General features: G+C 33.2%; 3 protein-coding genes and 1 non-coding gene across 4 annotated transcripts; 2 read left to right on the plus strand and 2 right to left on the minus strand.

The window, feature by feature from the left end:
- Nucleotides 1–1,429: 1,429 nt before the first annotated feature.
- LOC142538907 (transcription factor MYB53-like) lies at nucleotides 1,430–2,831 on the minus strand. The gene is made up of 3 exons (XM_075644198.1): nucleotides 2,652–2,831; nucleotides 2,409–2,538; nucleotides 1,430–2,304 (listed from the first exon to the last, which is right to left on the minus strand). The coding sequence occupies exons 1-3, from the start codon at nucleotides 2,782–2,784 to the stop codon at nucleotides 1,602–1,604; spliced, it is 966 nt and encodes a 321-aa protein (XP_075500313.1). The 5' UTR covers nucleotides 2,785–2,831; the 3' UTR covers nucleotides 1,430–1,601.
- A 6,099-nt stretch (nucleotides 2,832–8,930) lies between these two features.
- On the plus strand, nucleotides 8,931–16,461 carry LOC142539768 (asparagine synthetase [glutamine-hydrolyzing] 2). The gene is made up of 14 exons (XM_075645457.1): nucleotides 8,931–9,142; nucleotides 9,981–10,119; nucleotides 10,567–10,662; nucleotides 10,837–10,978; nucleotides 11,260–11,355; nucleotides 11,896–11,990; nucleotides 12,636–12,797; nucleotides 13,493–13,573; nucleotides 13,661–13,882; nucleotides 14,076–14,210; nucleotides 15,064–15,144; nucleotides 15,287–15,373; nucleotides 15,480–15,587; nucleotides 16,058–16,461. Exons 1-14 carry the CDS (start codon nucleotides 9,063–9,065, stop codon nucleotides 16,250–16,252), a joined length of 1,719 nt encoding a protein of 572 aa, XP_075501572.1. The 5' UTR covers nucleotides 8,931–9,062; the 3' UTR covers nucleotides 16,253–16,461.
- Nucleotides 16,462–17,215: 754 nt separating this feature from the next.
- On the plus strand, nucleotides 17,216–17,288 carry TRNAR-ACG (transfer RNA arginine (anticodon ACG)). The gene has a single exon. It is a non-coding gene; the product is annotated as a tRNA-Arg (tRNA).
- Nucleotides 17,289–22,988: 5,700 nt separating this feature from the next.
- LOC142539769 (uncharacterized) lies at nucleotides 22,989–24,807 on the minus strand. Its single transcript, XM_075645458.1, has 2 exons — nucleotides 24,451–24,807; nucleotides 22,989–24,358 (listed from the first exon to the last, which is right to left on the minus strand). Exon 2 carries the CDS (start codon nucleotides 24,319–24,321, stop codon nucleotides 23,137–23,139), a length of 1,185 nt encoding a protein of 394 aa, XP_075501573.1. The 5' UTR covers nucleotides 24,322–24,358; nucleotides 24,451–24,807; the 3' UTR covers nucleotides 22,989–23,136.
- Between the last annotated feature and the right edge of the window lie 2,540 nt (nucleotides 24,808–27,347).

Consider the following 27,347-nt stretch of genomic DNA (forward strand, 5'->3'; position numbering starts at 1 on the left):
AAAGTTTTTGATAGTTGGAAAGGACTTGAGTTATAATATAAAATCACAAATATAATATGTTGAATATTGAAAATAATGAGGTAGATTAATTAATTGAAATTTTAAAAGTGGCTATTGACAAAATACTCTTAATTATTCCTTCTATTATTTAGTGCCATGATTGACATTGGTTCCTAATTGCAAGATTTTGCTTACATAATATCTGATCCGAGACCATTTAAATCTTAAACAATTCATATTCTTGGAAACGTTGAAAAGTAAGAAAAGGCCTAGAAACTTATTTAACACGTAAATAAATGTAGACACATCGGAAATTAATATCTCACAAACACGCTTGGTATCTGTGTAAGAGTAGGTATCTTGTGAGACGGTCTCACAAATTTTTATCTGTGAGACGGGTCAACCCTATCGATATTCACAATAAAAATTAATACTTTTAGCATAAAAATTAATACTTTTTCATGGATAATTCAAATAAGATATATGTCTCACAAAATGCGAACCGTAAGACCGTCTCACACAAATTTTTACCTTTGTTGTGTAATGTACGGTATGTAAATATTATATTTTTATATATGTGAGAAAATCATCCACAAAAAAAAAAAAAAGAGATTTGTTCATATAAATAAACTACATGATAATTTTTTAGAGAGAAGAGAAACCGATAGGGGTTGAAGAGAAACATGGAATTTTTTTAAATTCACCAAAATATCATTAAAAAGGATTTTAATTTTGATTAACAATATAGATCATTAGCGTTTTTAGTTTTATTATTAATTTTTTTCATAGATTCCCGTCATTTCATATATATATTTATTTGTGTATATATATTTATTTATTGCTGAGTTTTATGTGTATATTGCTAATTAGATAATATATTATATATTAAAATATTAATATATCTTAAAAAGATCATTTTTGTAGATTTCATTGAATCTACTCTAACGTGTCCTTGTAATATATGAAACTCTAAGGATCGTTGAGATTCATTGATTTATAATAACATGCAAAATATGTATTTTCAATAAATATCATATAGAAATGTTTTATTATATGTTGGTATTAAATAATAAAAGTTAAGAAACAATGTAATTTTTTAAGATGTAATAGTAAGTTAATGATACTTTGTTACTGTTTAAATTGATATTTTTTGCATTTTATATATGAAATAATTTCAAAATTAATATTTATTATGATGGAAAAACAATTTAGTATTTACACGTATTTTTTTTCAATTAATGAATTATCAGTGATTGTATATATGTATGTATTCAAAGTATAATATTATCTGCATTTTTATATAATATTACACGAAGAGTTTTTGGTATATTAAAAGAAATTTATAGGAAGAACTATCCGAAGTGTATTTACATGTATATTCTGGAAAAAAAAGGATCAAATTAACAAGAAATTGGAGAAAAATTATATCATGAAATTACAAGCATGTACGTATAAAATATAATTTACAATGTCATATATATGTTTTTTGGGTGATCTCAAAAAAGTTGAAAAAAAGCCACCAAAAACAAAAACAAACCGCAAAATTCCAAACGATAATGTAAAACCTTATTTAATTAATATCTAAAAATCATTGAACAGGACTAAACAATATCATGAAACAGCGGGTCGTCAAGGAGTTCAGACCAAATGTGAGCCCCTCCATAGCTAGATGTGCTGCAAGCATCCCCAGTATTGGTAAAGGAAGTTTCCCTCATCGTCATCGGTACGACAGCTTCAGGTGGCGGAGATGGTGAAAGACTCACCGGAATATTCCATGTGGATGCCGGAGAGTCATTCTCACCTTGACTCAGAACCGCCTCATAATCAGGACCTTGAACCAAGGCGGCGTCTACTTGCAAATCCGGCAAATGGGCGAAGGGTATCGAGTCGTGAAAACTTCCGGTGGCCACAGATGGCGGCAGCTCCACGGTTTCTAGCTGGCTTAAAGCAGAGAGAATATTGAAAGTTTCAAGATCCTGAACAGTGGGATTATTAATGTTTTGAAAAGTGTGGATTGGTGACGGCTGAAGGAGGCATTGTTGCAAGTGTTGCTTGAACCGAGCCATCTGAACGGCTTCGGCTTGGAGCCGTATGGCTTGCTCTTCCCATGTAGGGTTTTCAATCAGTTCTTTGAGATTAGCCAATGCTATGAGCGAAGGCAGGCTCGAAAGGATGTCGGTCCGGGGGCGATGGGTCATAGGGTCGAACCCCATTTGTATGAGCTTCTTTCTCAAATGCGTGTTCCAGAAATTTTTGATTTCGTTATCTGTTCTCCCTGGTAAATGTGTTGCGATCGCGGACCACCTTAATTTATCCAAAAATATACAAAATTAATTTAAACTTAATTATTCAAGCCATGGTCGATCACACCACTCAAGAAAACAATAAATAAGAATAATTTCTTATACTTGTTTCCAAGGATGGCATGAAGATTGAGAATGGTTTGTTCTTCTTCTTGGCTAAACTTCCCTCTCTTGATATCGGGCCTCAAGTAATTTGTCCAACGAAGCCTGCAACTCTTTCCACATCTATTCAGACCTTCAAAAGGATGAAAAAAGTAAAATCAACAATCATTGTACATCATTTTGAGACATGATGAAGCATGATCAGCACATATAACAACACTAAAAATAACGATAATCGTTTCGTACCGGCGTGTTTCGGGAGGGCTCTCCAGCTACCATGGCCATGTTTTTGGATATAAGTGATGAGCTTATCGTCTTCTTCAGGAGTCCAAGGACCTTTCTTCAAACCAGTCTCATCACAACAAGGAGACCTACCCATTTTTTAATTTTAATTTATCTGAAATGTTTCCTTGTGATTTGGCTTGCCTCCTTTCTCTCCTACCAAATAAATAGAGCATCCACATTATATATAACCATATATCTTTGTCCTCGTCTGTATGTCAATGAGACACTGTGCATTCCATTAATTATTTCTAGGTGCTGAAATTACAATATTGCCCTATACTCTTTTGATAAATATCTGGTTCGACAATTATTTATTACACCACACCCAACAAATTTATGCAGTCTGAAGTAGTTAATTTTCAAGGCGTATGTTCTGGGGTGGTGTTTTATGGAATATAAGTCCAATTTTGGGTTCTGATATATTAATTAAGTTTATAACATATACTTTTGATCCACTAGCTTTTAATTAACTTTTAGTTACTTGATTTTATTGGTGACGTACAATTTGACAAATTAGTAATTTTCGATATTATGTTAATATTTTTGGGTGTCATATCAGTACTCTTATTAAATAGATTTGAGTTAAACTGTAACGGTTGGACTACTGTATGGTTTAAAAAAAATTTGATCAGTTAAACAATTAGCGGCACAAATTGAAATTGACTTAGCTTTTTTATAATTATAACTAAGAATCAAAAAAATTTAAATAGCTTTTTTTAATCAAAAGTTTTTAAATAGTTATATAGATGTTAGTTGTATAATCACTGTGTTAGATAGCTTTTTGAATAATTGCTTAATTAGCATGTGATTGAAAGCAAAAAAAAAAATAAAAGAATTAAAGTTAGTGTATCAAAACCAAAATTTGAAAAATTAATGAATCATACCCAAAATAAGATGATTAATGAACCCAAAAAGTTATTTCTCCGGATAGAAGTCGGAGAAAATTATCCCAGAGAACTAAGAAATTTATACACTATTTGGTTAAAATATATATATAGCCGACGCCGTGAAGATCTGCTAGGATTAATTTATGAATAACAAAAATCAAAAGGGTGTTTTAGAAATTTCAGGTTGCGTAAAATTTCTAAAGAAAGAAAGTGACCAGACAGGTGTTGGCTTCCCTTTGGACATTTGAATAAATGAGATCCCATGCACGCAACGTTGGTAGCCCTTTCGTCATTCGTTGCATCTTTTTGCATGGCATTTAATTAATTTATTATATAGAAAATACGATGATATTTTTAAGTTGAACGTATTTTGATCAAATAAAGAAAAATTCAACCAGAATTAATCCAAAAATTGTACATGCATGCATTCGTATGCATATGTTATGTAATCTAACATCGTTTCTTATAGTTGAGATTTCAATCGGTTTGGAATTTTATAAAATTCCTGAATTCCAAGACGGATTTGATTTTGGAAATTCCCCACATGAACGTATCGCTCGTGCATGGACCACTGGCAAAACGAATATATTTATTAATCCAATCTGATGCTGTCTAACAAAATTAATATCGTATGTACAAATAAATCAGGAAATTTGAAAACAAATAGATTTTTCAATCGGCTTGGAATTTATCCATGGAATTCGAAGATTTCACCCATCCGACGTCTTCATTGTTGTGCTTTATATATTTTAGTCGTCATGGAACTTTTCAAAATTTGATTTTCATTTAGTAAATTGAATTTATTTATTTTTTGCCCAAAATCATTAAATCCGACGAATAATGCTTATTCTCTCTTACATGACTTATATGGTACATATAACACTAATGTTAGAGACGTTAAAATTCATATAAGCAACATTAAATTAAGGTAAAGAATAAATTTTAATGATACTCAACATTTCAAAATTGGATGAAAAACTTTTCGTTTTGCTAGATTTTAATATATGTAATGTATGTTTTATTATCGTCGCATGAGCCACGTAGGAGATCATCGATGTCAATGTAAATAAGCAATATTAATTGGATTTAGTGATTTCGGGCAAAAAAATGACCAAACCAAAAAAAACTAATTTACTATATGAAAATCAATGTTCGACAAGTTACAAGATTAAAATCTAAAACAAACTTACTTACATTATTAAAATAATTTTCTCTTGTATATTCTATAAGATTGATGTATGTATAGTGACTCCGATATTAACGAAAAAAGCTTTGCTTAATCAAGGAAGCGAGAAGAAAAACAAATACAAGTGACGTCCTCTAATATTTAGCAAGTCTAATAATGTGACTGTTCAGACATTGTTAGAGAAGAAGTTGGTTTATCAAACTTTCTACTATATCTTCTCGATCGATTACCATATACAGTTGATTTGCTTCTTCTTTTTTTAATTATAAAAAAATAAAATGGTCTTTGTTAATTATTATTTTTTTCTAACAAGCATAGCACTCTCGATTTGCTTTGTTTTTTTTTTAGAAAAAAAAAAATTGGCCTTAATTAGTTAGAGAATGTATATATATAGTTCATATTCGACTTTGATAAATTCGAGAAAATAAATAAATTATAGTAATTGAGTCTGTTTTATTGGGGCGTGGGAGTTATATTATGTTAGAATAAAAATTTGAAATATATTTAGACCTCAAATTTTATTTATTTAAAAACGGATAATTCTTTTTTCTTTGGATATCAAACGTCAATAACAAAGATAAGTCAGACTAACCATGATAAAAATTATCTATAATTAATTAATTAATTCATTTCCCAAGAATTTTCACGGGTTTTACCGACACATTAATTTACATGGTCTCCCATCAAGATCGTCTCAGAAAACTATTTCCACCAAATAATATAATTATTATGCATTTCGATTAATTTATTGAAATTTAATTAATATATCAACAATTTATATTTTATTTTTACCTTACAGTTAGGGTCTTTAATCATATAAAACTCTTTCTAATTAAGTGATTCCGACGTACATACGATATATTTTAGTCTGTATCAAAAAGGCGAGAATTCAATGTTAGAACCTCGGACACAAAGTCTAACAAAAGTCACAAGTTAGTTAAGAAAATTTACACCATTAAAACACCTTTTTTTCTACTTGAAACATTTAAAAAAAAATAAAATAATATAATATAACATATTCAAAATATATATGCAGTCGATCGATTTAATTAAAAAGTATGTCTCTTGTGAAACGGTCTCACGAATCTTTATCTGTGAGACGAGTCAACTCTACCGATATTCACAATAAAAAGTAATACTCATAGCATAAGAAGTAATATTTTTCATGGATGATCCAAATAAGATATCTGTATCACAAAATATGAACCGTGAGACCGTCTCACATAAGTTTTTTCATTAATTAAATTATAGTAAAATTTTTGAAATAAAAAGGTAAACTCAATAATTTATTTTTCTCACTAAATATAATCATAAAATTTAATATTTGAAAATTGACACTATTGCAACCACTTCCCCCTAGAAATCGAAATTTATAGATTGCTTTGGAAGCAAAGTTGATTGTCGGAACTGAACAATATAAAAAAGGAACAGGTTTAATTTGGATGTCATGTGTCACACTTCATAAGCTCAATGTTTGATTAATTAATTAATTAATTAATTAATTAACTAAATAAATAATTAATAATTGGTTCAGTCTCCGCTAAACTGCTTATTTGCTTGCTGCAATAGGTTTCTACCGAATATCTCACCTCACTAATGCCACGTGTAAGTTCTTCGGACCACACGAACCCATTCAAATTCTTCAGTCTTCTTATAAATTATAAAATTTACAGTTAAATTTTAAATGAAACGTATCTCTAGGTTTTTTGTTATGCAAAATAAAAATATTACGTTAAATATTATATTCCTTATAGTTTATGAAAGTGCGTATGATTAATTATGCTTTTAGAGGATATTATTTATAAAATTATTACCCCAATATATGTAAATTACATATAATGTATGGAATGTTAAAATATAAATATATATCAAAACAATGAAAAAAATTAAATAATTTTTCATTAAAACAACTAATAACATACAAATCATTCAATCAAATCACAAAAATATTATTTATATCAAAATACTTTAAAATATAATATATTGCGTATATTTATATATCACATTTCCACGGCAAAGTCTATAGTCTTCTTGGTAAACTAGGCGCCAATATATTTCCATGCAGCGTGTCCACGTCCACCAATCATTTAATATTGTAGTTTCCCGTACACTATTTTTTATTTAATTTTATTTTAATACTCCGCATGTATAAATGTGCATATACAGGAAAAATTCTGTAGTAATTATTGAAGCATGTATATTATATATGTCTCCAGGCAATGTAACATTTTATATAGTTTTCAAAATTATATAGAGCATATATTATATAATGTCTAATCAAATGTGTGTAACACGACACACATTATTATTTCAAAGAAAGAGATAGTTATTACCTAATCTATATTATTGTCCAATTATTTCTCTCGTTTGTATCTCGAATTTATTAAAGTATCATCGATAAATAAATAAAAACTAAATATATATTTCATGAAATGTGTGTGACTTATATATGGAATATAAAAATTAGGTACATTTATCCCATTTAAAACAATTAATTTCGTAACGGACTTATTTAAATTAATGTTGGATAAATGAATTAAGAAGAGTGTTGAAAAGAAAAGGAGTGAGACTTGTCCCACATCAGAAAAAGAGACAAGTTGGTTCTTCCTTATAAACTATAAATTTGAGTTGAGGGTTTGGGTTCCAAGGGGTACCTGAAGTTCTTAGAAAGGAGAAGACGCTAATAAGTTGTATCTTGGTGAAAAACGCGCCCGGCTTGGTTTGGTGCGATGCGATCTTTGATCAATATTATTTTTTTAGAACAAATTTATTTGAAAAATAAATTTGTTATCACTACAGTGAGCAAAATGTTGCATACGGAACAGACCCAGGTGCGCACATCCCGCGCGGATGCGCGTTTGTTGCTGGGTTCAGAGCCTTCGAACAGAGCAAGGCGCGCGGCCGCGCAGCTTCTAGCGCGGGCGGACGCGCGCGCCTTGCTGCTCGCGGGCAGAATGTTGCACGCGTCCGCGCATGTTGTCGCGCGCTGCGCTGATTCAGGAAACATGTGCGTCCCTTGGCATTCAAAGCATCTGTTCTTGGCTGATTTTGCACCAAACAATGTGTTCCTTGTCTAAAGTTGTGAATCTTCTACGCATTCGGTCCGGAAAGACGCCTCTCTTCTACACACCCAGTGGTCATTTATAAATAGTCCTCACATACTTCATTATCATGGTTCGAAAATTCTGATATCATATTGTTGCATTTTACTCTCTTCCATACTTGATAGTTGCTGCATAATTTTGTTCGCTAGTTTCGAGATTTGAAGTGCTGCAAACTCTCAAATTGAAGTCGTTGTATCTTAGGGACGATTGCCTGCAACGTATAACACTTTACTACGGGCAATTTCGTCTTGCGGAGAAAGGAAATTCCTTACCTCAACTTGCTATTACTGTTGCTGCGATTTTTGTACTTGTTCAAGACATCCAGAGTAATATTCAATCACAATTAAATCATTGAAACGTGACTACAATAATTCATAAAACTTGCAATTTTAAAATCAAATTAATAATTAGATTCCACAGGTACAACTTGGGCCCATGGAGCCAAATTCAATAGAGTAGGAGAAACTTGATTTGGATCTTTGGTCCAGTTAGATTAGAGTCTTTTTCCATGGCCCAAACAAACAAGGATATTAATGCCAATGGTCCACTACATAATACCAACAAATGGAATATTTTAACAAGGTATGCAAATGCATAATCTATTAATTAATTACATCAACATAAAACTATTTTCTGAATATGCATAATCTATTAATTAATTACATCAACATAAAACTATTTTCTGAATAATACAAGACTAACTATTTTCTGAATAATACAAGAGTAATTCTCTTGTGAGACGGTCTCACGAATCTTTATATGTGAGACGGGTCAACCCTAGCGATATCACAATAAAAAGTAATACTCTTAGCATAAAAGGTAATAGTTTTTCATGGATGACCCAAATAAGAGATCTGTCTCACAAAATACGAGTCGTGAAATCGTTTTTTGTCATAATATAAATCACTCAAATAAAAAAAATGAATTTGTAATAAATGTAATATTTCGAAAATCCTAACTTTTGGTAGAATGTGAAGGGTAAAAAATCAGTACAAAAGGCAAAATAAAAAGACCAAAAATAGGCTGATTATGAAGATGTGGACCCAGAGTGCTTAAACCCTAATTAAATCACGGAATCTTTCAAAATAAACGGCTGTGATGATTCGTTAGCCACCATTCACCTTGACTTGTAGCCGTTGTCTTTCTCTGTCTATCCCTCTTCTCTCTTCAGAAAGTGGGATTGGGTTAAGAAGCCATGTGTGGAATTCTCGCAGTTCTCCGTGTCACTGAAAACTCTCAGGCGAAGCGGTCCAGGATCATCGAGCTCTCCAGAAGGTTTAATTTATCTTCATCTGCGATGATTGTGGGTTTTTTTTTCCGTGCGTTATCTATTGGTTCTGGTGTTATTGTTTGATTTGGAAAATGTGTTTTGATCTTCGTTTTCTTGATTTTCATATATGAAAATCGTAGACTTATGATATATCGATCTCGTGTTATCAGTTAATTGTCGCAAGATTATTAGTTTTTTTCCCTCGGAAAATGTACTTTTATATTTGTTTTTGCGAGACAAAAACCTGGAGTGATACATTATTTGAAATATAGTGGTTGAATTTTTGGTTGCATAAGTGATTAATGGGACAATTTTATAATCAATACAGGAATTATCTCTGTGATATGAAGCAAATCAGAAAGAATTGACATTTTATGGGAAAGGTTGAATGACCATCATGTCTTATAAGAAGTGAAAGCTGTTCCTGCAAATCAGAAAAAAATTACAATTTTTTGAGTGTGGGGATGGGGGACGTTTAATATTGAATTTCTCTATTATTGTTATTTTCTGTTGCCGTGTTAATTTTTTCAATATTGTAATATTTTAATAATTTCTTATTTAACTGTCATCTGTCGATAATGTTGGTCATGTCTAAAACAATTGTTTCAAGATGATTTTCGATCAATATTCTTATTTCAATATGAAGACTTTATATTAAACAACAATTGAATCATGTTTAATCAAAGTCACATGAAAATTATTTAGTGATGCTGGTTGTTAAGCTCGGTTTTGGCTGGTAGCTGTTCTTACTGGCTCTGTCCATGATTGTATTATCATTACATAAAGCGTTGCACAATCTAGATATTATTTTGAGTCATTGTTACTTGTATTTGGAGCCCATAGGTTGCGGCACAGAGGTCCTGATTGGAGCGGCTTGCACTATCATCAGGACTGTTATCTTGCTCATCAGCGTTTGGCAATTGTAGATCCTACATCAGGGGATCAGCCACTGTATAATGAAGACAAAACAGTTGTTGTCACGGTAGGTAAAATTTTGCATAAAAAGAATTTCTCACATTGATTGTCTTTTAAGCGGCTGAGATTCATTATGTAATACCTTTTTATGGGGTAATAGTGTCTTTTCATCCAGCTCCAATGTTTTTGAGGAGTTTTGTTTCCCCGTAAATATGTAAACTATAATTTACTTCTATTTTTATTAAAATGGAAAGTATGATTTTCCCAGTTATGTGGCATCTGGAAGAAAAATCATTTCCGTTGACCACTCACAATCAGAAATCATCTTGCCAAAAGTTTATGTTCCTTGAACGAAGAAAAGAGGCTTACCAGAAACATAGTTCTCTCCATGTGTTTTAGTTTCCAATATTTGTGTGCTTTACATTACAATTCCTGGGAAAATCTTGATTATTTTTTACAAGACATGTGATGTTTCTTTTTTTTTTTCCTGTATCCTCTCTCTTGTTACTTTCAGGTTAATGGAGAAATTTACAACCATAAAGAACTTAGGAAGAAGCTGCAGTCTCATCAGTTCAGAACTGGAAGTGATTGTGAAGTTATCGCTCACCTGGTTAGTACTTGACTGACAGTAGTTGGAGATAGAAGTGTGCCACTGCATGATAACATCTGACAATTTTATCTGTTGTTCCCGAGTAGTTCCTTGAAAAATTTTCAGAATTATATGAGGTAAGCTCGTTGCCTCTTACATCAGTTTTTTATACAATTTGAATAATTTTTTTTCCAGTATGAAGAACACGGTGAGGATTTTGTTGACATGTTGGATGGTATGTTTTCATTTGTTCTTCTCGACACTCGCGACAATAGTTTCATTGCTGCTCGAGATGCGATTGGTATTACTCCCCTTTACATAGGCTGGGGTCTTGATGGTATGTGACCATTTTCTCCCTACATTAAATCTTTTGGATGTGATTCTGTGCAGTAATCCCATAGTACACTGTAACTAGGTATGCAGCAGCAGGGTACTGGCATCATTCTCTTTTCTTATGTTTTGAATGCTGCATGTTATGATGCACTGTAGATGCATTGTTAAAAAAGGAAGTTTCATTTGTGGATCTCTCCTTTGGATTAAAGCCTAACCCTTTCATATGAAAATTGTTTCGGTTATCTTGTGACAAGGTTTTTGCTTAACTAAATGGTTCACTCTCAGGATCAATATGGTTTGCTTCGGAGATGAAAGCTTTAAGTGATGATTGTGAACGATTCATGTCTTTCCTTCCAGGACACATCTATTCAAGCAAAAGCGGTATGTTAGATGAACTTGAAATCCCCAGAGGGCAATTTAATTTGCTTCAACTATTCTGACTGCAACTGTTCTTTTTGCCAATGTAACTTAAACATCCAACTTTTTCCTGCAGATGTTGTCATTTATTTTATTGACAAATGCATGAAGGTTTAAGTTCTATACTGTTAAATCATGCTCATCCAGAAGTAATGAGTATAGCTATTGATCTGTTGTATGGTGGGTTTAGCTGATAAGGCATTTTCATGCTTGCAAGACATTAAATCCACTTGTTTAGCTAATCTTTATGTGATCCTTTTTACTAGTAATGTGAAATTAGTTTATCAAAACATAAAGTCCTGCATGATACTGGAACTGTAAAATATATTTGTAACTAAGAATCTGGGGATTGAAGTTGATTATGATAGAAATGGGAACTTGTTCCTTAGCTGAAGAAGCATCTTGCTAAACATGTTCTGGGATGCCCGAATTTTCTCTGTTCTGCAGTAAACTACTTGCAAATATATTTACTGCTGCAATATGCTAATATGATAATGGCAACAGGAGGGCTCAGAAGGTGGTACAACCCACCATGGTTTTCAGAACAGATACCTTTGGCTCCTTATGAGCCCCTAGTACTGCGCAAGGCCTTTGAGAAGGTTATCTTGATCAATTCTGTTTCCAATTGACTGTTGTGCTATATATTATTTTGCCTTAACCATTAGATGTGGTCTGTGCTTATCTAAAAAATTATTAATCAGTGATTTTCATCTCTTCTGTTTATTTATTCTTTGCTTTCTTCAAATATCTGAGTATTCGAGTCTTATCTTTCTTGTGTGTATTTGAATCAGATTGGTCTTTCTCTTCCTTTCAGTCCCTCCTGATCTCATTTCTTTTCCTTTCCCAAGTACTTCTTTCTTCCTAGCTACTCTGCATTGATAGTCCTCTAAATGCCTTCTCTTTTTTACAGTTTACTGTTCGATATTTTTTTTCAACTCTTACAATTGTAAATCTTACTTATTTATGTTGTGTTATTCTCATGTCTTATTCATGTTATAGCCTCATCTTTATTATGTTTGATGTAACGTATGTCACATTCATATCATTTCAAGTTTTGTTTTTTCTCCTTCAAAACCATACAATTTTGTTTTAAAAATGTTTCTTATCCATACTCTTTTAGCATCAGCTATTGTAATTAAGCCTGTGAAATGATTTGCCTTGAAATTGTGCATCTATCAAATCTTTGTGTGCATATTGTGGCTTTTTTAAATTACATTTTCTTATGCTCTTTAACTATTTTGCAGGCTGTTGTGAAGAGACTCATGACAGATGTACCCTTTGGTGTACTTTTATCTGGTGGATTGGACTCATCGCTTGTTGCTTCGGTGGCTTCCCGCTATTTGGTTGATTCCGAAGCAGCCTGCCAGTGGGGATCACAATTGCATACCTTTTGCATTGGCTTAAAGGTGATAAACTTTAACAACAGTCATTGCTTCCAGTTGTTGTAGCAGTTCTGTTGCCAAGTATGTTCCGCACCTCAGTGGTTTTGATTCCCTAGTAACTCTCTCGTGCAAAGGAGAATTGACAATTTTTATGAAGAATGAAAAGAATAATTGGAATATCTCCTCTTCAGACTTCTGTGCTTGCCACAAAATTCTCCGCAAGCTTCTTGATATTAACTTCGGAACCTCTAAGCGCAACTGTGCCCTTTGTCCAAGCAATTTTGTGAAGTTTATTTTCTGCATTCTGTTTAAATTTATACGTGATGTATATAAACAAATGCAAACCGTTACTCAGCAGAATCTTCCATTGTGTATGACAAAGGGGATGAAAAGAGCACGTAGCCGGCATACCAACTTTTTTATAAAAAAACATACAAAAACTAAAATCATATATTTTACTGACTTATTTTTTAGTTCAAGGCACTGGTATCGGTTAAAACTTAGCATCTTGGTGTCACATTGATGCACTATTTTCTGTCAAATCTTTACTTCTTTGTATAACAATGGCGAAAGCAATCTATCTTGTCGATCTTCACTTAATCCCTGTATAACCAATCAATGCTATTTCTCAACCTTTGTTCCTATTCTTTAACGGCTAAAGTTACAATTCTATGTCACTTGTCCCTCTACACTATTAATCTTGTTTTTCTCTGTTTCAGGGTTCTCCTGATCTGAGAGCAGCAAGAGAAGTGGCAGACTATCTGGGAACTCGTCATCATGAGTTTCATTTTACTGTGCAGGTATATTTATTATATGAATGTTGAATAATTTATTTTACACCACTGTTGCTTTTTTATCATTTTCTCTTTTTTTTATTGTAAAATCAGGAAGGAATAGATGCACTAGAGGAGGTTATCTATCATACTGAAACATATGATGTGACTACTATCAGAGCCAGTACTCCAATGTTTCTCATGTCCAGAAAAATAAAATCTCTGGGAGTAAAAATGGTTCTATCTGGTGAAGGTTCTGATGAGATTTTTGGCGGTTATTTGTATTTTCACAAGGCACCCAACAAGGAGGAGCTTCACAAGGAAACATGTGCTAAGGTACTTTTCCACAACATATGTTTAGTAAACCCAAAAAGATAATATGGTTGTCTTGATAAGGTTTTAATCGTTACTCCTAGGAAGAATTTTCAAATATGACAGGTAATATGGTTGTCTTGATATGGTTTTATTTATTACTTATAGCAAGAATTTTCAAGTATGAAGCCTGTTTTATTTTAAAATTTGGTGCCAGATCAAAGCGCTTCATCTATACGACTGTTTGAGAGCCAACAAATCAACTTCGGCATGGGGTCTTGAAGCTCGCGTACCCTTCTTAGACAAGGAATTTATCAATATTGCCATGGGTATTGACCCAGAGTGGAAAATGGTGAACTATGTGATATCTCACTCTTTACTGTTTCAACAGTAGTCATGACATTATTCAACCTTTACCTGACAGGACACGTTAATATGCTCATTTAAAATTGGTTCAGAGAAATCCAGGAAATTAATTTTGGATACTTTCACTGCTTAACCTGTCTCAGTAGAGGCTTATTAATTTCATGCTCGAGCATCAACTATGGATTTATGGGGTGTGAACTACTTTAAAACTTGGCAATTTACTTCGGTGCATTTTATATGCTAACACGATGAATTACTTGAGCCTACAGTATAAAACGAGAAAATGCTTTTGTTGATCACAAATGTGAGACATGTATCTCTTCCGAAAATTTAAGCCAAAAACCAGCTCAAAAGCCAACAAATTGAAGTTAGAAACATTGTCTCCATTTCCCTTCTCCAGTGTTGTTCGTATTTGACAAAAGAGGAAAAACTTGCTCAGTAAATATTATTTACCATATCTCGTGTTAGTTTTGTCTTCAAAACATATATCATGACATTCTGATCTTGAGATTGAAGCTTGACGTTGATTTAAAATTTGAACTTTTTGCTTAATAATTTAGGATTTCTGAATTGACATCACCCATAACATTGAATTGGAGGGAGGAGAATTGAACAGAACATCACCTATTACATTGAATTGGAGGGATGGGAATTTGACAGAAATTTCTGAATATTCCACTGCACATTATTTGATCTTAATTTTACGTTTGTCTCGTCTCAGGCAAACCTGTAATTCTAGTCACAGATAAGTTCACAAGATATCTACCAACAATAATGTTTTGATTGATTAGCAGTCTGTTAAATTTTCCGTAAAGATTTTGTTTGCCTGAAAATAACAGGTAAGACCTGACCTTGGAAGAATTGAAAAATGGATTTTGCGCAATGCCTTTGATGATGAGCAACACCCGTATTTACCCAAGGTTTGTGCTGTTCTTCTATTGTACTCGTTACTTTAACATAGTTTATCTTTGTTTCTTTTCTAATCAATTTCCATTAGAACAACAAGACAATTCGTTAGCATGTGGCATCGAATTCTTGAGCCATTCGTATTTCTTGGTTTAGCACATTTTATACAGACAGAAAGAGCAGTTCAGTGATGGAGTTGGATACAGTTGGATTGATGGCTTGAAAGATCATGCTAACCGACAGGTAGGCCTAAGTCTCTACATATTGCACATTCTTAAATCCTTATATCTATACATTTTACGTAGCTTGGTGCATATGTATTACAGATTTTCATTTTTGACATTGACAGGTTACAGATGCAATGCTAGCCAACGCAAATTTTGTTTACCCTGAGAATACTCCAACCACGAAAGAAGGGTACCACTACCGAACTATCTTTGAGCGGTTTTTCCCCAAGGTAAATTACTGCATGTTCATGTTTTTAGCACGTACGAATTAAACAGGAACAATGTAGTGGGAGGTGGTGGTTCTGCGATTTAAGGATTTGAATCCGTGAGTGAGGAATTGGAGATGGATAATACACAACTGATTCCAACTGAGGAAGATATTGAGAGAATGGTTAAAACCCACATGTTCAGAAATTTATTGTAGTACACAAACTAGTGCAAATGATTCATGACTAGGAAGTAGATTCACGAATCTGGGTGAGGGAGCGGCTCAATTTATTCAAACTTTGTAGTTGATAAATTTCTATATTTCCTTTGGTTAAAGGCGAATATAGTAACCCGCATCCACTCGCTACCCCTTTTTAAATCTGCATATACGACTACGGATTTAAATCATTCTTCTCCCAAACTTTTCTAATCAAAACAATCACATATTCTTTTAGTGAACGACTCAACTAACCTGATTTTGGTTCGTATTTAGAATCCTGCAAGATCAACAGTGCCCGGAGGTCCAAGTGTGGCGTGCAGCACTGCTAAGGCTGTAGAATGGGATGCGGCATGGTCTAATAATCTTGACCCCTCCGGTCGAGCTGCCCTTGGTGTCCATGTTGCTGCATTTGAGGAGACGAAGGCAGTTGCTGATGCCCCAGCCACAAACGGCCCGCCCGTAAAATAACGCAGAACTTCGACTGCGTTTATTGTTGATTTTTTATTGTAGGTTCTTCATTTCACTCTAGTGTAGTGTTGTGTTTAGCCAAGATTGCTTGTGGTACAGTTAGATTCAATTTTGCTCAATTATATTTAAAAAACGTGTTACGAAACTACTCTGAATCTCTGCTCTTTAGTTTATTTTAAATATTAAGTTGATTTTGGCGTGCAATTCTACTTCAGCATGCATAGATATCGTACCGAAGTTCAGTATATGATACAATTTAAATATTTAAGCACAATCATAGCAGTAGTACAACTAACAGTGAAACAAGTCTTGAGTTACAATAGATTTGAGATCGCATCAGAAAAAACGAGGCTAAAATTCTGAAAAGACTTGTGCTACGCTTGCGGTGCTGGACGATAACGGACGAGAATTGAGTGCAGCAGCGTCTCACGACAGAAGCTAGAGGATCCCTCCATAGAGAAAGGAGTTGGATTCTTGATGGGCGTTAACAGGCTGGTGCGTCCGATACTATGATCCAATTAGTCCAACCAAGATTGATCGCTTGCACCATCCCCTCAAACAATGGGGCTCAAATCGGCCGGAAAACACTTGGCATGGGCAAATAAAACATGACCTGTGGAGTCGCTGCCCAGGAGCCCCACACTATAGGAGTTTCTTGATCATGCACAGCAGCATCCATCGTCGACATACTATGACCGCCGTTCGAATATCTTGTAATAAGATTTCATTGTATTACATGTATCTACTGAATTATTTTTAAATTAATAAAAGAAAACATAATACTGATGTCTTGTCTGTTCAACCTGTTTTTTTCGGGGAGTGTTTACTGAGAGTCATTTTACTAAAATATAATTACTGCTACGTAAATAAAATATTTAGTGTAATACTAGTAATTTATGAAATAACAAAGGAGGCCCAGAGATTAAAGACATTATTTAACTAAACAAACGGAGAGAAAAAGTTGACTCCGTGGCCCAATGGATAAGGCGCTGGTCTACGGAACCAGAGATTCTGGGTTCGATCCCCAGCGGAGTCGTTTTGAAATAGTTAATTTATTTTTCGTTTTTTCTTTTTTAATAGTATTATATTATTTAGTTGTGAAGTTTATCTCTCTGTATTTTGATGCATGAACATAAATAAATATATACCAGTGAACCTAACACACGCAAAAATATTAGAATTAATTTTGTTTTCGTTGGTGAGAAGAAACCCAAATAAGATATTCGTCTCACAAAATACGATCCGTGAGACTGTCTCACATAAGTTTTTATCATTTTTTTTGTTTTCTATGACCCCTCATTGAATGTAACAAAATCTAGAATGCTTCTAAAGCGCATACTGACAAATCGACAAAAAGTTTCATCACATTCTCCACTAATGCAACCACAGTCATTCCCCACCTTCGATCAATCATTGTTATTTGCAATTGAGGTTGCTTAATAGTTAAAAGTATATATATATCCTCATGCAAACGTCCCTTTTCCCCCTATAATCGCAACCCTTTTTCTCATTCTAGGTTCATGCATGTATGTACCTAGATTCTTTCCTTTTTCGAGCTATTCGAGTTTCCGGTGAATATGTCGTATCTTGCTCCCTGATGGGATTTCCATTTCATGGCTGTCTTGGATTGTTTCCTGCACAAATATTAATATATAGCTGGCATGCATCATACGTTTCGATGAATATTTCATATCTGTCTTTAGCTTTATTGATATTATGGAAGAATGAACTTAGAATCCATTGTGATATATTTTGCTTGAGAGATTCTACGAAGACAAGTGTAGCTTAGTGGGGAATTAATATTTGTAGTTGCCGTCCAATTTGGAGGGTCAATAGAATCCATATGATATATATAACATGCATTATTTTTTCAATTGTAATAATTTTTTACCGAAATACTGAAATGACATCGGACGCTTCAGCAATATCATTTGTCATGTCAGCGATACTCGTCGCTATGTGTGCCGGTAATTTTCAATGACACGTCAGCACTCCGATAAAAAAAATTTACAATTGAAAACATTTAAGATTAGTGGATTGAGATTATATACACACACACACATTGATGTTGCTAAAATCCGGGATGTCAGTTAGGAGGTCGGATCTTCACTTGAGGAGCTCATATCGGACCCTCGAAATCTGGAAGCACAAGCAAGAACGTTAGAAGGGGGCCGTAAGGTTGTTCCGGCGTAGTCCCTCCGACGCTCAAGTCAGATAATAGAAAACTGAGAGAGTATTGTGTGTGCTGAGAGAATGTGAATATATGAATAAATAAATAATGAACGAAACCTGTTATTTATAGGACAGAAATAGAGTCTTGATTTGGTAGATTTAGATCCTTAGAATCTTGTGAAAAATTTGGTTAGATTTTGTAGATTTGGCTAGATCTTCTAGTTTTGGTTAGATCTTCTAGATATGGTTAGATCTCGGTGGACTACCCGTTGTCGTCTAGGTAAGAGTTCTCATAGGCATTAGTCCGCCTATCATCTCGGTCCCTCGGGAGCTCGGTTTGGGATGTCGGCCAAAACACTACCAATCGACGCGATGACATCCTCTTGGAGGTCGGCTCGGAAATTTGTGGGAGGTCGGCCTTGGAGCTCGGCATGGAAGGTCGGCCATGTCCTTTCTTCCATGATTACAGGTGTTTTGGGAGGTCGGCCTGGATGACTTCCCGCTAGCTTCGTGCAAGTGAAAGGACTTCCTGCCATGGCTTTCTCGCGTAGATAGCCTGCCAGGAGTTCTTGAACACTCGGCCACTATTTGGCTACCGAGACTAGGCCGGGCCCATCCTCGATCCGAGGGTATCATACATATATATATCTTCAACATATTTTCTCTAGGAGAGCTCTATGTAGAAATGGTGTAAGTTCAAACTCACGTAAAATAAAAATAAAAAATCTCAGCCAAGTGTTGTAATAAAAACAAAACAAAATGAAATTCTATTCAGTTCAACCTTCTTTGAGACCACTCATTTCTATCATAAAAATAGAAACATGCATAGGAAAAGTTTGGGGGATGGAATGGAGATGCTTAATTGGCTTTCCCAAAATCTATATCATCCATAGGTCTAATTTGTATCGAACATTGTAGATTTTTGAAGTTAGTGTATGGATGCAAAAATGCCAAATTTTCATGCTCAATTATAAAAATAAATAGGGTTTAAGGAAAATAAATTTCATAAAATTTAAAGCGCACAATTATATGGCAACACCTTGACATGCAAGTCATCACAATCAAATTCAAGGAGGCTTAGACTTTGGATTTACGTATCAAGTGAATATTATGTATTACATTTATGATAATTTTAAAAATCTCAAATGATATTAAAACTTTGATTGTAACCATACTAATTTCTTTAATTTATAATATAAATTATGCTGGAATATATACATAAACCTCAAATCAACCATTTAACTAATATTCAAAATTTTGAAATTAATCAAAGAAAAATGATTAGTAATTTTTTATGAATCGAGTTAGGTTAAGTCAGAAATGTGTCTCACAATTAATTCGTGAAACATGAGTTTTTTATTTTGAAGAAAAATGTGCGTGTGTGTGTGTTTTTTTTTTGTTAATCATCGCCATAGGTTCCTTTTACAATCTCCACACCAAAATTCTTATTCTAGTTTAATTAAAAATAATCAGATAACGATGGAAAAGAATAAGTCGTTATTGACTTTTGCAGTTTGATCACATCAGTTGTTGGGCCAGTCAGTCCATATTGGGCTTCCTCATAATTGGGCTTTTGTTATTTAAATTGAAAATTAATGGGCCTCACTACTACTTCATGAGGTAAACCTGACGTTTAAATGACGTCATTACTCGCCCCATGTATGATTAGTATCTGAATAAACAATTGTTTTGCCTTGAATTGTAATTTCATAAATTTAATCTTAATTTTTTTACCAATATATTATATTCTTTAAATTTAAAATTAAAATAAATTACTTTTAAAAGCATAATAAAGTTCTTTTGAGATAAAAGTCTCGTATTTACTTTGAAATAAGCATCTCATTAATTATTATAATAATAATTATTATTATGATAATATTTATTAAATGGGGAGGATTAAAAATACGAAGCCAATAAGTCAAAAAGACACAAGTCAAAGAAAAACTCAAACTTAATTATTCCCTTGAAAATCAACAATTACTAAATTATTTATGTAGACAACCCACTCCCCACCTAATTACTAAGAATAAAATAAAATAAAAAAATAACTTTTGGTACATTAAATTACCTTTTAAAGGGCACGTGCGCGTAAAAAAGTCTTCACCTTTCCTCCTAGTTTCCAAAAATCGATGCCTCCCGTAGCTTACAATCCCCAAAAAGCTTTTATTCATTCATGCAGTACATGTATTTTGGATTATCTTATGCTATTATTATGGAAAACATTTGTTTGGGACGGTCTCACATATCGTATTTTGTGAGACGAATATCTTATTTGGGTCATGCATGAAAAATTATTAATTTTTATGCTAAGAGTATTACTTTCTATTGTGAATATCGGTAGGGTTTACCCGTCTTACAGATAAAGATTCGTGAGACCGTCTCACAAGAGACTTACTCTATTATTATATAATTTTTTTTTTAAAAAAAAAAAATAAATAAATAAATATGATTGAATCATACGTATCTCTTATATTTTATCAAGGTTTCATACCATAATTTTAAGAATGAATAGTTATATTTTGTTATATTATATAGTATGAAACACAACTCACACGTATAATGAAAAGAGACATTTTTTTTATACATATGTAGTTTTTGTTCTTAATGTCATGAAATAGATTACTCCTTTCGAGAATAAAATGGACACCGCCGTAAAGAACCACTTTCCCCCATTTATTTACTTGCTTCTTTTAAGCCTTTTTGTTCTTTTCTCTCGGTATATATATATATATATATATATATATATATATATCCATTCCAATATCGGGAGATTGTGAATGCCTTCATTAATGAAAATGAGATGAGTAGGCAAAGGATAGTTGTCCATCCATTCAAGTATATTAGGGCATTGATTAGGTAGTTAATGATAGTGGAAAATCTGCATGCCACTTAAAACCTAACATGGTTATGAAAAAACACTGTAATTTTTTTTAAAACGGTGAAAGTTTAATTTAAAGTTGAACGATATTTATATTACAATGACTAATCAGATGTTACATCAAGTATTACCACTATCGTAGATTCAATGACTACCATTGGATCAAACACGGAAAAAAGAAGAAAGAAACAGATGCTACAACGAGGTATCACAAAACTTTCTCGAATTGAGTCGATCTCATCCTTTGTAGAGCTAATTGATCAGTGCACAACTATGACATGAAATCATCCTCCAATTTGACTTCATCCCTTGTGGAAACTAATTGATATCACAACAGATAATTGTGTGTAGTTAAAGTTTCATGTATGTGATTTTGTGGCCTTATGATTCAAATAGTAGGTCTCTTGTGGGACAATCTCACATATCTTTATTTCATGAGACGGTCAACTCTGGTTATATTGGACATAGAAATAATATTTTTTCATGGGTAACCGTCTGAAGATATAAGTCTCGATAATTCAAAATTCATTAACTTGTACTAATACTTATGAGTAGGTCTCATGTGAGACATTCTCACGAATCTTTATCTGTGAGATGTGTTAACCCTACCGATATTTATAATAAAAAGTAAAAATCTTTGCATAAAAAGTAATATTTTTCATGGATAACCCAAATAAGATATTTGTCTCACAAATAAGAGTTAGGAGACCGTCTCACACAAATTTTTGCCAATACTTATTTATCTATATATAATTTAGGTCCCCTTGCTCAAAAAAATTAATCGTTAGGTCCAGAAATGGAGTATTTACATTCGGAACGCATTAAATTTTATGGAGCATCAAAATCTAAAGATGTACTTTCGTACTACTTTGTACATATAGAATTTTGAATTTTAGTGCACCCTAATTGAGAATGGAACATATCTTAGTACAAATCGTAACACGTGGAAACTCCAACGAATAATGTTCACTAAATTCACATGATAGACTTTCGCTTTTTAATTTCTTTTGTATTTGTTCAGATAAATAACTTATAATTGTGATATTAAAAAAAATGCAACGTGCGAAATAAAAGAGTAAAATGCATGAAGCATCGTGAGAAAAAATTGAAATTATCAATGGAAATTTTATGTATAATAAAATTTAACGAAAAATATTTCGATCAATCATTGTCACAAAATAAAATTGGAGGCGAAGTGAAACTCAAACGACGCCACCCGCAATTGATCATCTATCTATCTAGAACCAAAAATTTATGTGAGACAGTCTCAGAGTCGTATTTTATTAGACAGATCTCTTATTTGGGTCATCCATGAAAAAATATTACTTTTTATTGTGAATATCGATATTGTTGACTCATCTCACATATAAAGATTCGTGAGACTGTCTCACAAAAGACTTACTCCTGGCTAGATATATGTTCATGTTCAATAATAAAAATCTCTGATCGATTTCACATTTATCTACTTTTTTTCTATATATATATATAACATAAGCCGAACAAAATTATCTAGGGATGTATACTTCACAATTATTTAAAAGAAGAAATAAAAAAGCATTATAAAAGTTCATCATGAAAGATGTATATGATGTGAAATGCTCAATGATTATACATACATACATATATATATATATGTATGTATGTATGTATATTATATTCCAAAAAGAAACAATTATTTTCACGGAATTAAGAGCAAGAAAAATAGTAAAATTTAACTTGATTTAACGACGTTCACTTGCTAAGAATTAATCATGGTGATCACACAAGTAAAAGCTTTTTCAATCTTTAAAATCATAAAACTCATAATTACCACTGCATACTTTCTACGCTACAATCATTTCAACTCGGAAGAACAAATCCATGATTCCATCATACCTTCCGAATTCCTCGTGCCAATGTTTCCCTGCCCCTTCTCGCCATGAAAATCCGTCGAGGAATTCTGTAAATAATTCATCTTGTCATTTCTTGGATTCCTCGAAAAATTGTGGATCCCATTCAAAGTGCTTGTTTCAGCTCGAACCGCATGATCGATTTCATCGGCGTTATTGTTGTCATTATTATGATCGTTTCTGGGTTGGATTTGATCAGAGGGAATGAGGTTTGGGAGGTTACCAATGGCTGCAGAAACGTTACCACGGCGTAAAGAAAATTCATCAAACCCTACCGTTTTGACATTTGAATGCAGACCGGGAACTTTTGACGGGAGAATAGAACTTGAAAATGGGAACTTGTGATCTGTCGGAAGGAATGAGGTGAGATTGGGGTTTGAAATCAAATTGAAAAGATTTGAATTTTCAGTTGAAAGTGAATGGTAGTTCATCGGAGGAGTTGAAGTCGAAGCTACACTGTTGGTAGTACTTGAAGATGAAATGGAAGCCGTAGAAGTAAGAAATGGCAGCGGCGGAGACGGCCGTTGAGCTTCTGGTGCAAATGGTCGGTGGAGATACGGTGGATGAGCGGCGTCCTGGGGTTTTAGTCTCATGCTTGAGGATGCACCGTAAAGATCAAATCTGCTTCTTTGGAATGCTGAAGATGAGGTGAAAGGCGGCGCAGGAATACCGGTGAATTCCTGCACCATAGCCCTGAAATTTGATGCGTCCGTGGTAAGAACAGTAGTAGGCGCGCGTCTTGAAGCTCTAGATCTTTTCTTCGTGTTACGCGCCGGCGGGTTCCGGTTTTGAGTCCCGTTCTCTGCGGCGGATGCTGGCAGTGCATCGATGAGATTGTTGCCGGAAGCAACCACCGTGGGTGGTTGGGGAGGAACAGTGAAGGGGAAGTTGATGATGTTGTTATTAGGGCAGGGATCGGAACTAAGATCAGCGTTCCTTGGCCAGAAAACATTAGGATTTAACTGAGATGAATTTTGGAGTTGTAAAAAGTTGGAAAATGGATCAAATTGTGTCGGCTGGGGCGGTACTGAGTGATTCACGAAAGAAGAGAAGGAGTAGGCGGCGGCGGCGCGTGAATCATACTCCTGATCCTCACCACAGCTGGATGAATCACTATGGCCAGAATCCATCGGATAATTTTCTTATTCTAGATCAAGAAAGTGAATCCTGTGGAGAAATTATACAAAGAGATAAACCAATAACCAACGTAAGAGAGAAGAAAAGAAGGTGCGACCAAAAACGGAGTTTTCAGAAAATACCCATGAACTAAAAGCTCTGATCTGCAAAAGAGATGACGATTTGTCTCCTTCCTCCCTCCCCTTTCTCTTGATCAAAAGGTTTTTCCTTGAAAACAACGTAACTCAAAAGAAAAATGATGGGATTGATATTGGCACACGAGGATCTGATCTGTTTCTTGCAAGATAAGCTAAGCTGCCCTTTAATTATCGGGTGTGTAGAAATCAAGGGTTTTCATCGAGAATGAAAGATGCTTTTGCATAATAAAGAGCTCGAGAGTGTGGGGCAGCCATGAAAGAGTGCGTTTAGAGAGAGAGCTAGCTCTGTACGTTGTGTAGATATCAACCCAATAATGTGTGTTTGGTTTCCTTTTGGGATAAGAAGATTTAGTGTGTGAAAGGTAGAAAAGTAAAGAAAAGCTCACATGCAGATAGATATTAACTAATCTGTGAATTATCATTTTTACGGGCCTCCTCTATTTTTTTTTTAAATAAAAAAATAGTGGAATAATAGATTATTATAATTAATAATTTTCCTATAAATGTAAACTTTTATGTACCTCGTGTATTATAATTAATGAACATATTATTGAACTTAATTTATGTTGGTCCATACTTTTAATCTATCACTAAATAAATTAGGACATCTGTCTTACGTAGCAAGAGAATATTCAATGTCCCTAATTAAATTAGGCCATCAATCTAGCTTACCAAGAGAATAGTAGAACAGCGTCTTTGAGTTGAGTTCGTGTGAAGTTTGGTCGAGCTTGTCAAATATGAATTGTTCATTATAATTTACTTTATTAAAATATTTTGCGTTTTATTATTTTAATATGAAGTTTATCTAATAAGTATCGAATAGTAACGGTAGATCTTAGATTTCTAACGATAAATAAATTTTAATTTTGAATATATTATTATTATATGAACATGTTACTATTAGTATCCAACAGTATTCGAAGAATAAATCAAACATCAGTATATTCGAATTCTCATGAAGTTAAATTTGTTAAACTAAAAACATAATCAGTAGGGTTTCGGTGATTTGAAACCATAAATTGATCACTTTCACACATTAATTACACCATGCTATTTATTTACTTATTTATTACGTTTTAGCCAACTTCACAATTGAATCATGAAATTCCTTTTCACCACCGACTATGTGTTTAAACATTTTACAGAATATATATCATTTTTGAAAAGGACTTCGATCGCCAATTTTCACCCTAGCTTCATGTTTTATACCCCAAATTTATTTTTGGCTTAAAAAATGTAGCTCGGTTAACGAATAAATCATGGAAAAGGAAATAATCAATTATATTATAATTCATTTTATATTATTAAAAATCCAGGCACAATACAGAAACTGCATGCGATCCACCGATTTTAGGAAGAAAATCATACATTTTCCTACCTATAATAATAAAATTCCCTTTATTTATTTGTTTATTTTGGGACAATTCATATTTAATGATCGAAATGACACTTTTGGAGGATGGATGGATCAGTTCAACAACACGCTTAAGTTTGCTGCAACCATAACAACTAAAATCATATAAATTTCCTTTTTTTTTAATTACTTTTCAAATGCACAATTAATTTTGGAAACAAATTAAATAAATTTTATGTAGTTATATATATATATATATCTCAATTATATTCGAGTACCAAGCCAGAAGGTTGTGTGTAGGGTAGGTGACAAGTGGATCAACTCTTTCACACACTTACGTGTCTTTCTATAATTCTAATATCAGTCTTGGAAAGTATGAATGCTTGTGATTTTGGTTCTTTGTATTATTAAATTTTGGTCTTCGTTGTGTATCGTTTTTTTATTTTAGCAATTAGTCTTTTATCAGTGAGAGTGATGATGTGCAACTTCACATGTTAGTGTTATGTCGAAAAAATGTTAAAATTGCAAACAAAACAAAAAATAAAAAACTATGACTGAAATATAATATGCATGACCAAAATCACAAATAGAAACTCTAATCATCATTTTCTATCTAAGTTCCATATATAATGGGTAAGCTCATACAGAGTAGTAATATTTTTTTAAAAGAAAGTTAAAGAAAAGTTGTATTGAAAATATAAAATTAGCCATATTATTTATATTACAGTGAAGTGTATTTTTTAAAAAATTACTAAGACCAACAAATTAATACCAATTTTATTTATTTATTTATTTATTTTTTTTTTGCGGCTAAAGTATTTTAAAAAATATAGTGTTGTTACAGAACTTTGTTAATCGATCCAAATAAAAAATCTCTAACCCATACCTATCCATTTAATGGAAATGAAAGAAGTTAGCTAAACATGGCAAGACATATCCACGTCGCTTGCTCATCCTAAACTACTCCAAAGGTGTAATATTATCTTATGTGCGTGCTGTCTCGCCCAACATAATAGCTAGCAAATAATGAAGATTTTTCAAATAAACTTCGAATTACAATACATATCTTATAATATATTAATTTTAATTTATCTTGAAAACATATTATATCATCCGATGATCTCATCCATGTATTATATTTTCGATTATATGTTCCGATCAATCGATGTGATTTGGAATTGCACACTGTTACATTAACTTTGTACATTGGACTATATATATTTGAAATAACTTGGAGGAATATAATTCCAGGTAGCTCAGACTCCATCGGTTCTCCTCTTGTAGATCGTTGGAAGAGAATATACAATGGGTGAGCATATGACCAAATGATCACAAGTTTGATTTTCTTTATCAATAATTTTTCGATCGATTTTATCACATTGGGGTTTCTAGCCAATAAGGTTTTCTACTGACGTGGTTTGTACGCTATTTCGCTAAGTTCGCGAGTTTACCAAATACTTAATAGGTACTAGTTGCGGATTCCACCTCAACAAAAAAGAAAAAGCTGAATAACTGGCACCAAGGGTTT

Source organism: Primulina tabacum, chromosome 3 (assembly GCF_025594145.1).
Source record: "Primulina tabacum isolate GXHZ01 chromosome 3, ASM2559414v2, whole genome shotgun sequence".
In the NCBI taxonomy this organism is placed as follows: Eukaryota; Viridiplantae; Streptophyta; class Magnoliopsida; order Lamiales; family Gesneriaceae; genus Primulina; species Primulina tabacum.

What these genes read in the sequence shown, in the direction of transcription:
- LOC142539769 (XM_075645458.1), bottom strand. Translation starts at nt 24,321, where the DNA reads ATGGATTCTGGCCATAGTGATTCATCCAGCTGTGGTGAGGATCAGGAG.
- LOC142539768 (XM_075645457.1), top strand. Translation starts at nt 9,063, where the DNA reads ATGTGTGGAATTCTCGCAGTTCTCCGTGTCACTGAAAACTCTCAGGCG. An exon ending in CCTTTTGCATTGGCTTAAAG is followed by an intron (nt 12,798 to 13,492) that starts GTGATAAACTTT and finishes TCTCTGTTTCAG; the next exon opens with GGTTCTCCTGATCTGAGAGC. An exon ending in AGTTTCATTTTACTGTGCAG is followed by an intron (nt 13,574 to 13,660) that starts GTATATTTATTA and finishes TTGTAAAATCAG; the next exon opens with GAAGGAATAGATGCACTAGA.
- LOC142538907 (XM_075644198.1), bottom strand. Translation starts at nt 2,784, where the DNA reads ATGGGTAGGTCTCCTTGTTGTGATGAGACTGGTTTGAAGAAAGGTCCT. An exon ending in AGCCCTCCCGAAACACGCCG is followed by an intron (nt 2,539 to 2,651) that starts GTACGAAACGAT and finishes ATCCTTTTGAAG; the next exon opens with GTCTGAATAGATGTGGAAAG. An exon ending in CATGCCATCCTTGGAAACAA is followed by an intron (nt 2,305 to 2,408) that starts GTATAAGAAATT and finishes GGATAAATTAAG; the next exon opens with GTGGTCCGCGATCGCAACAC.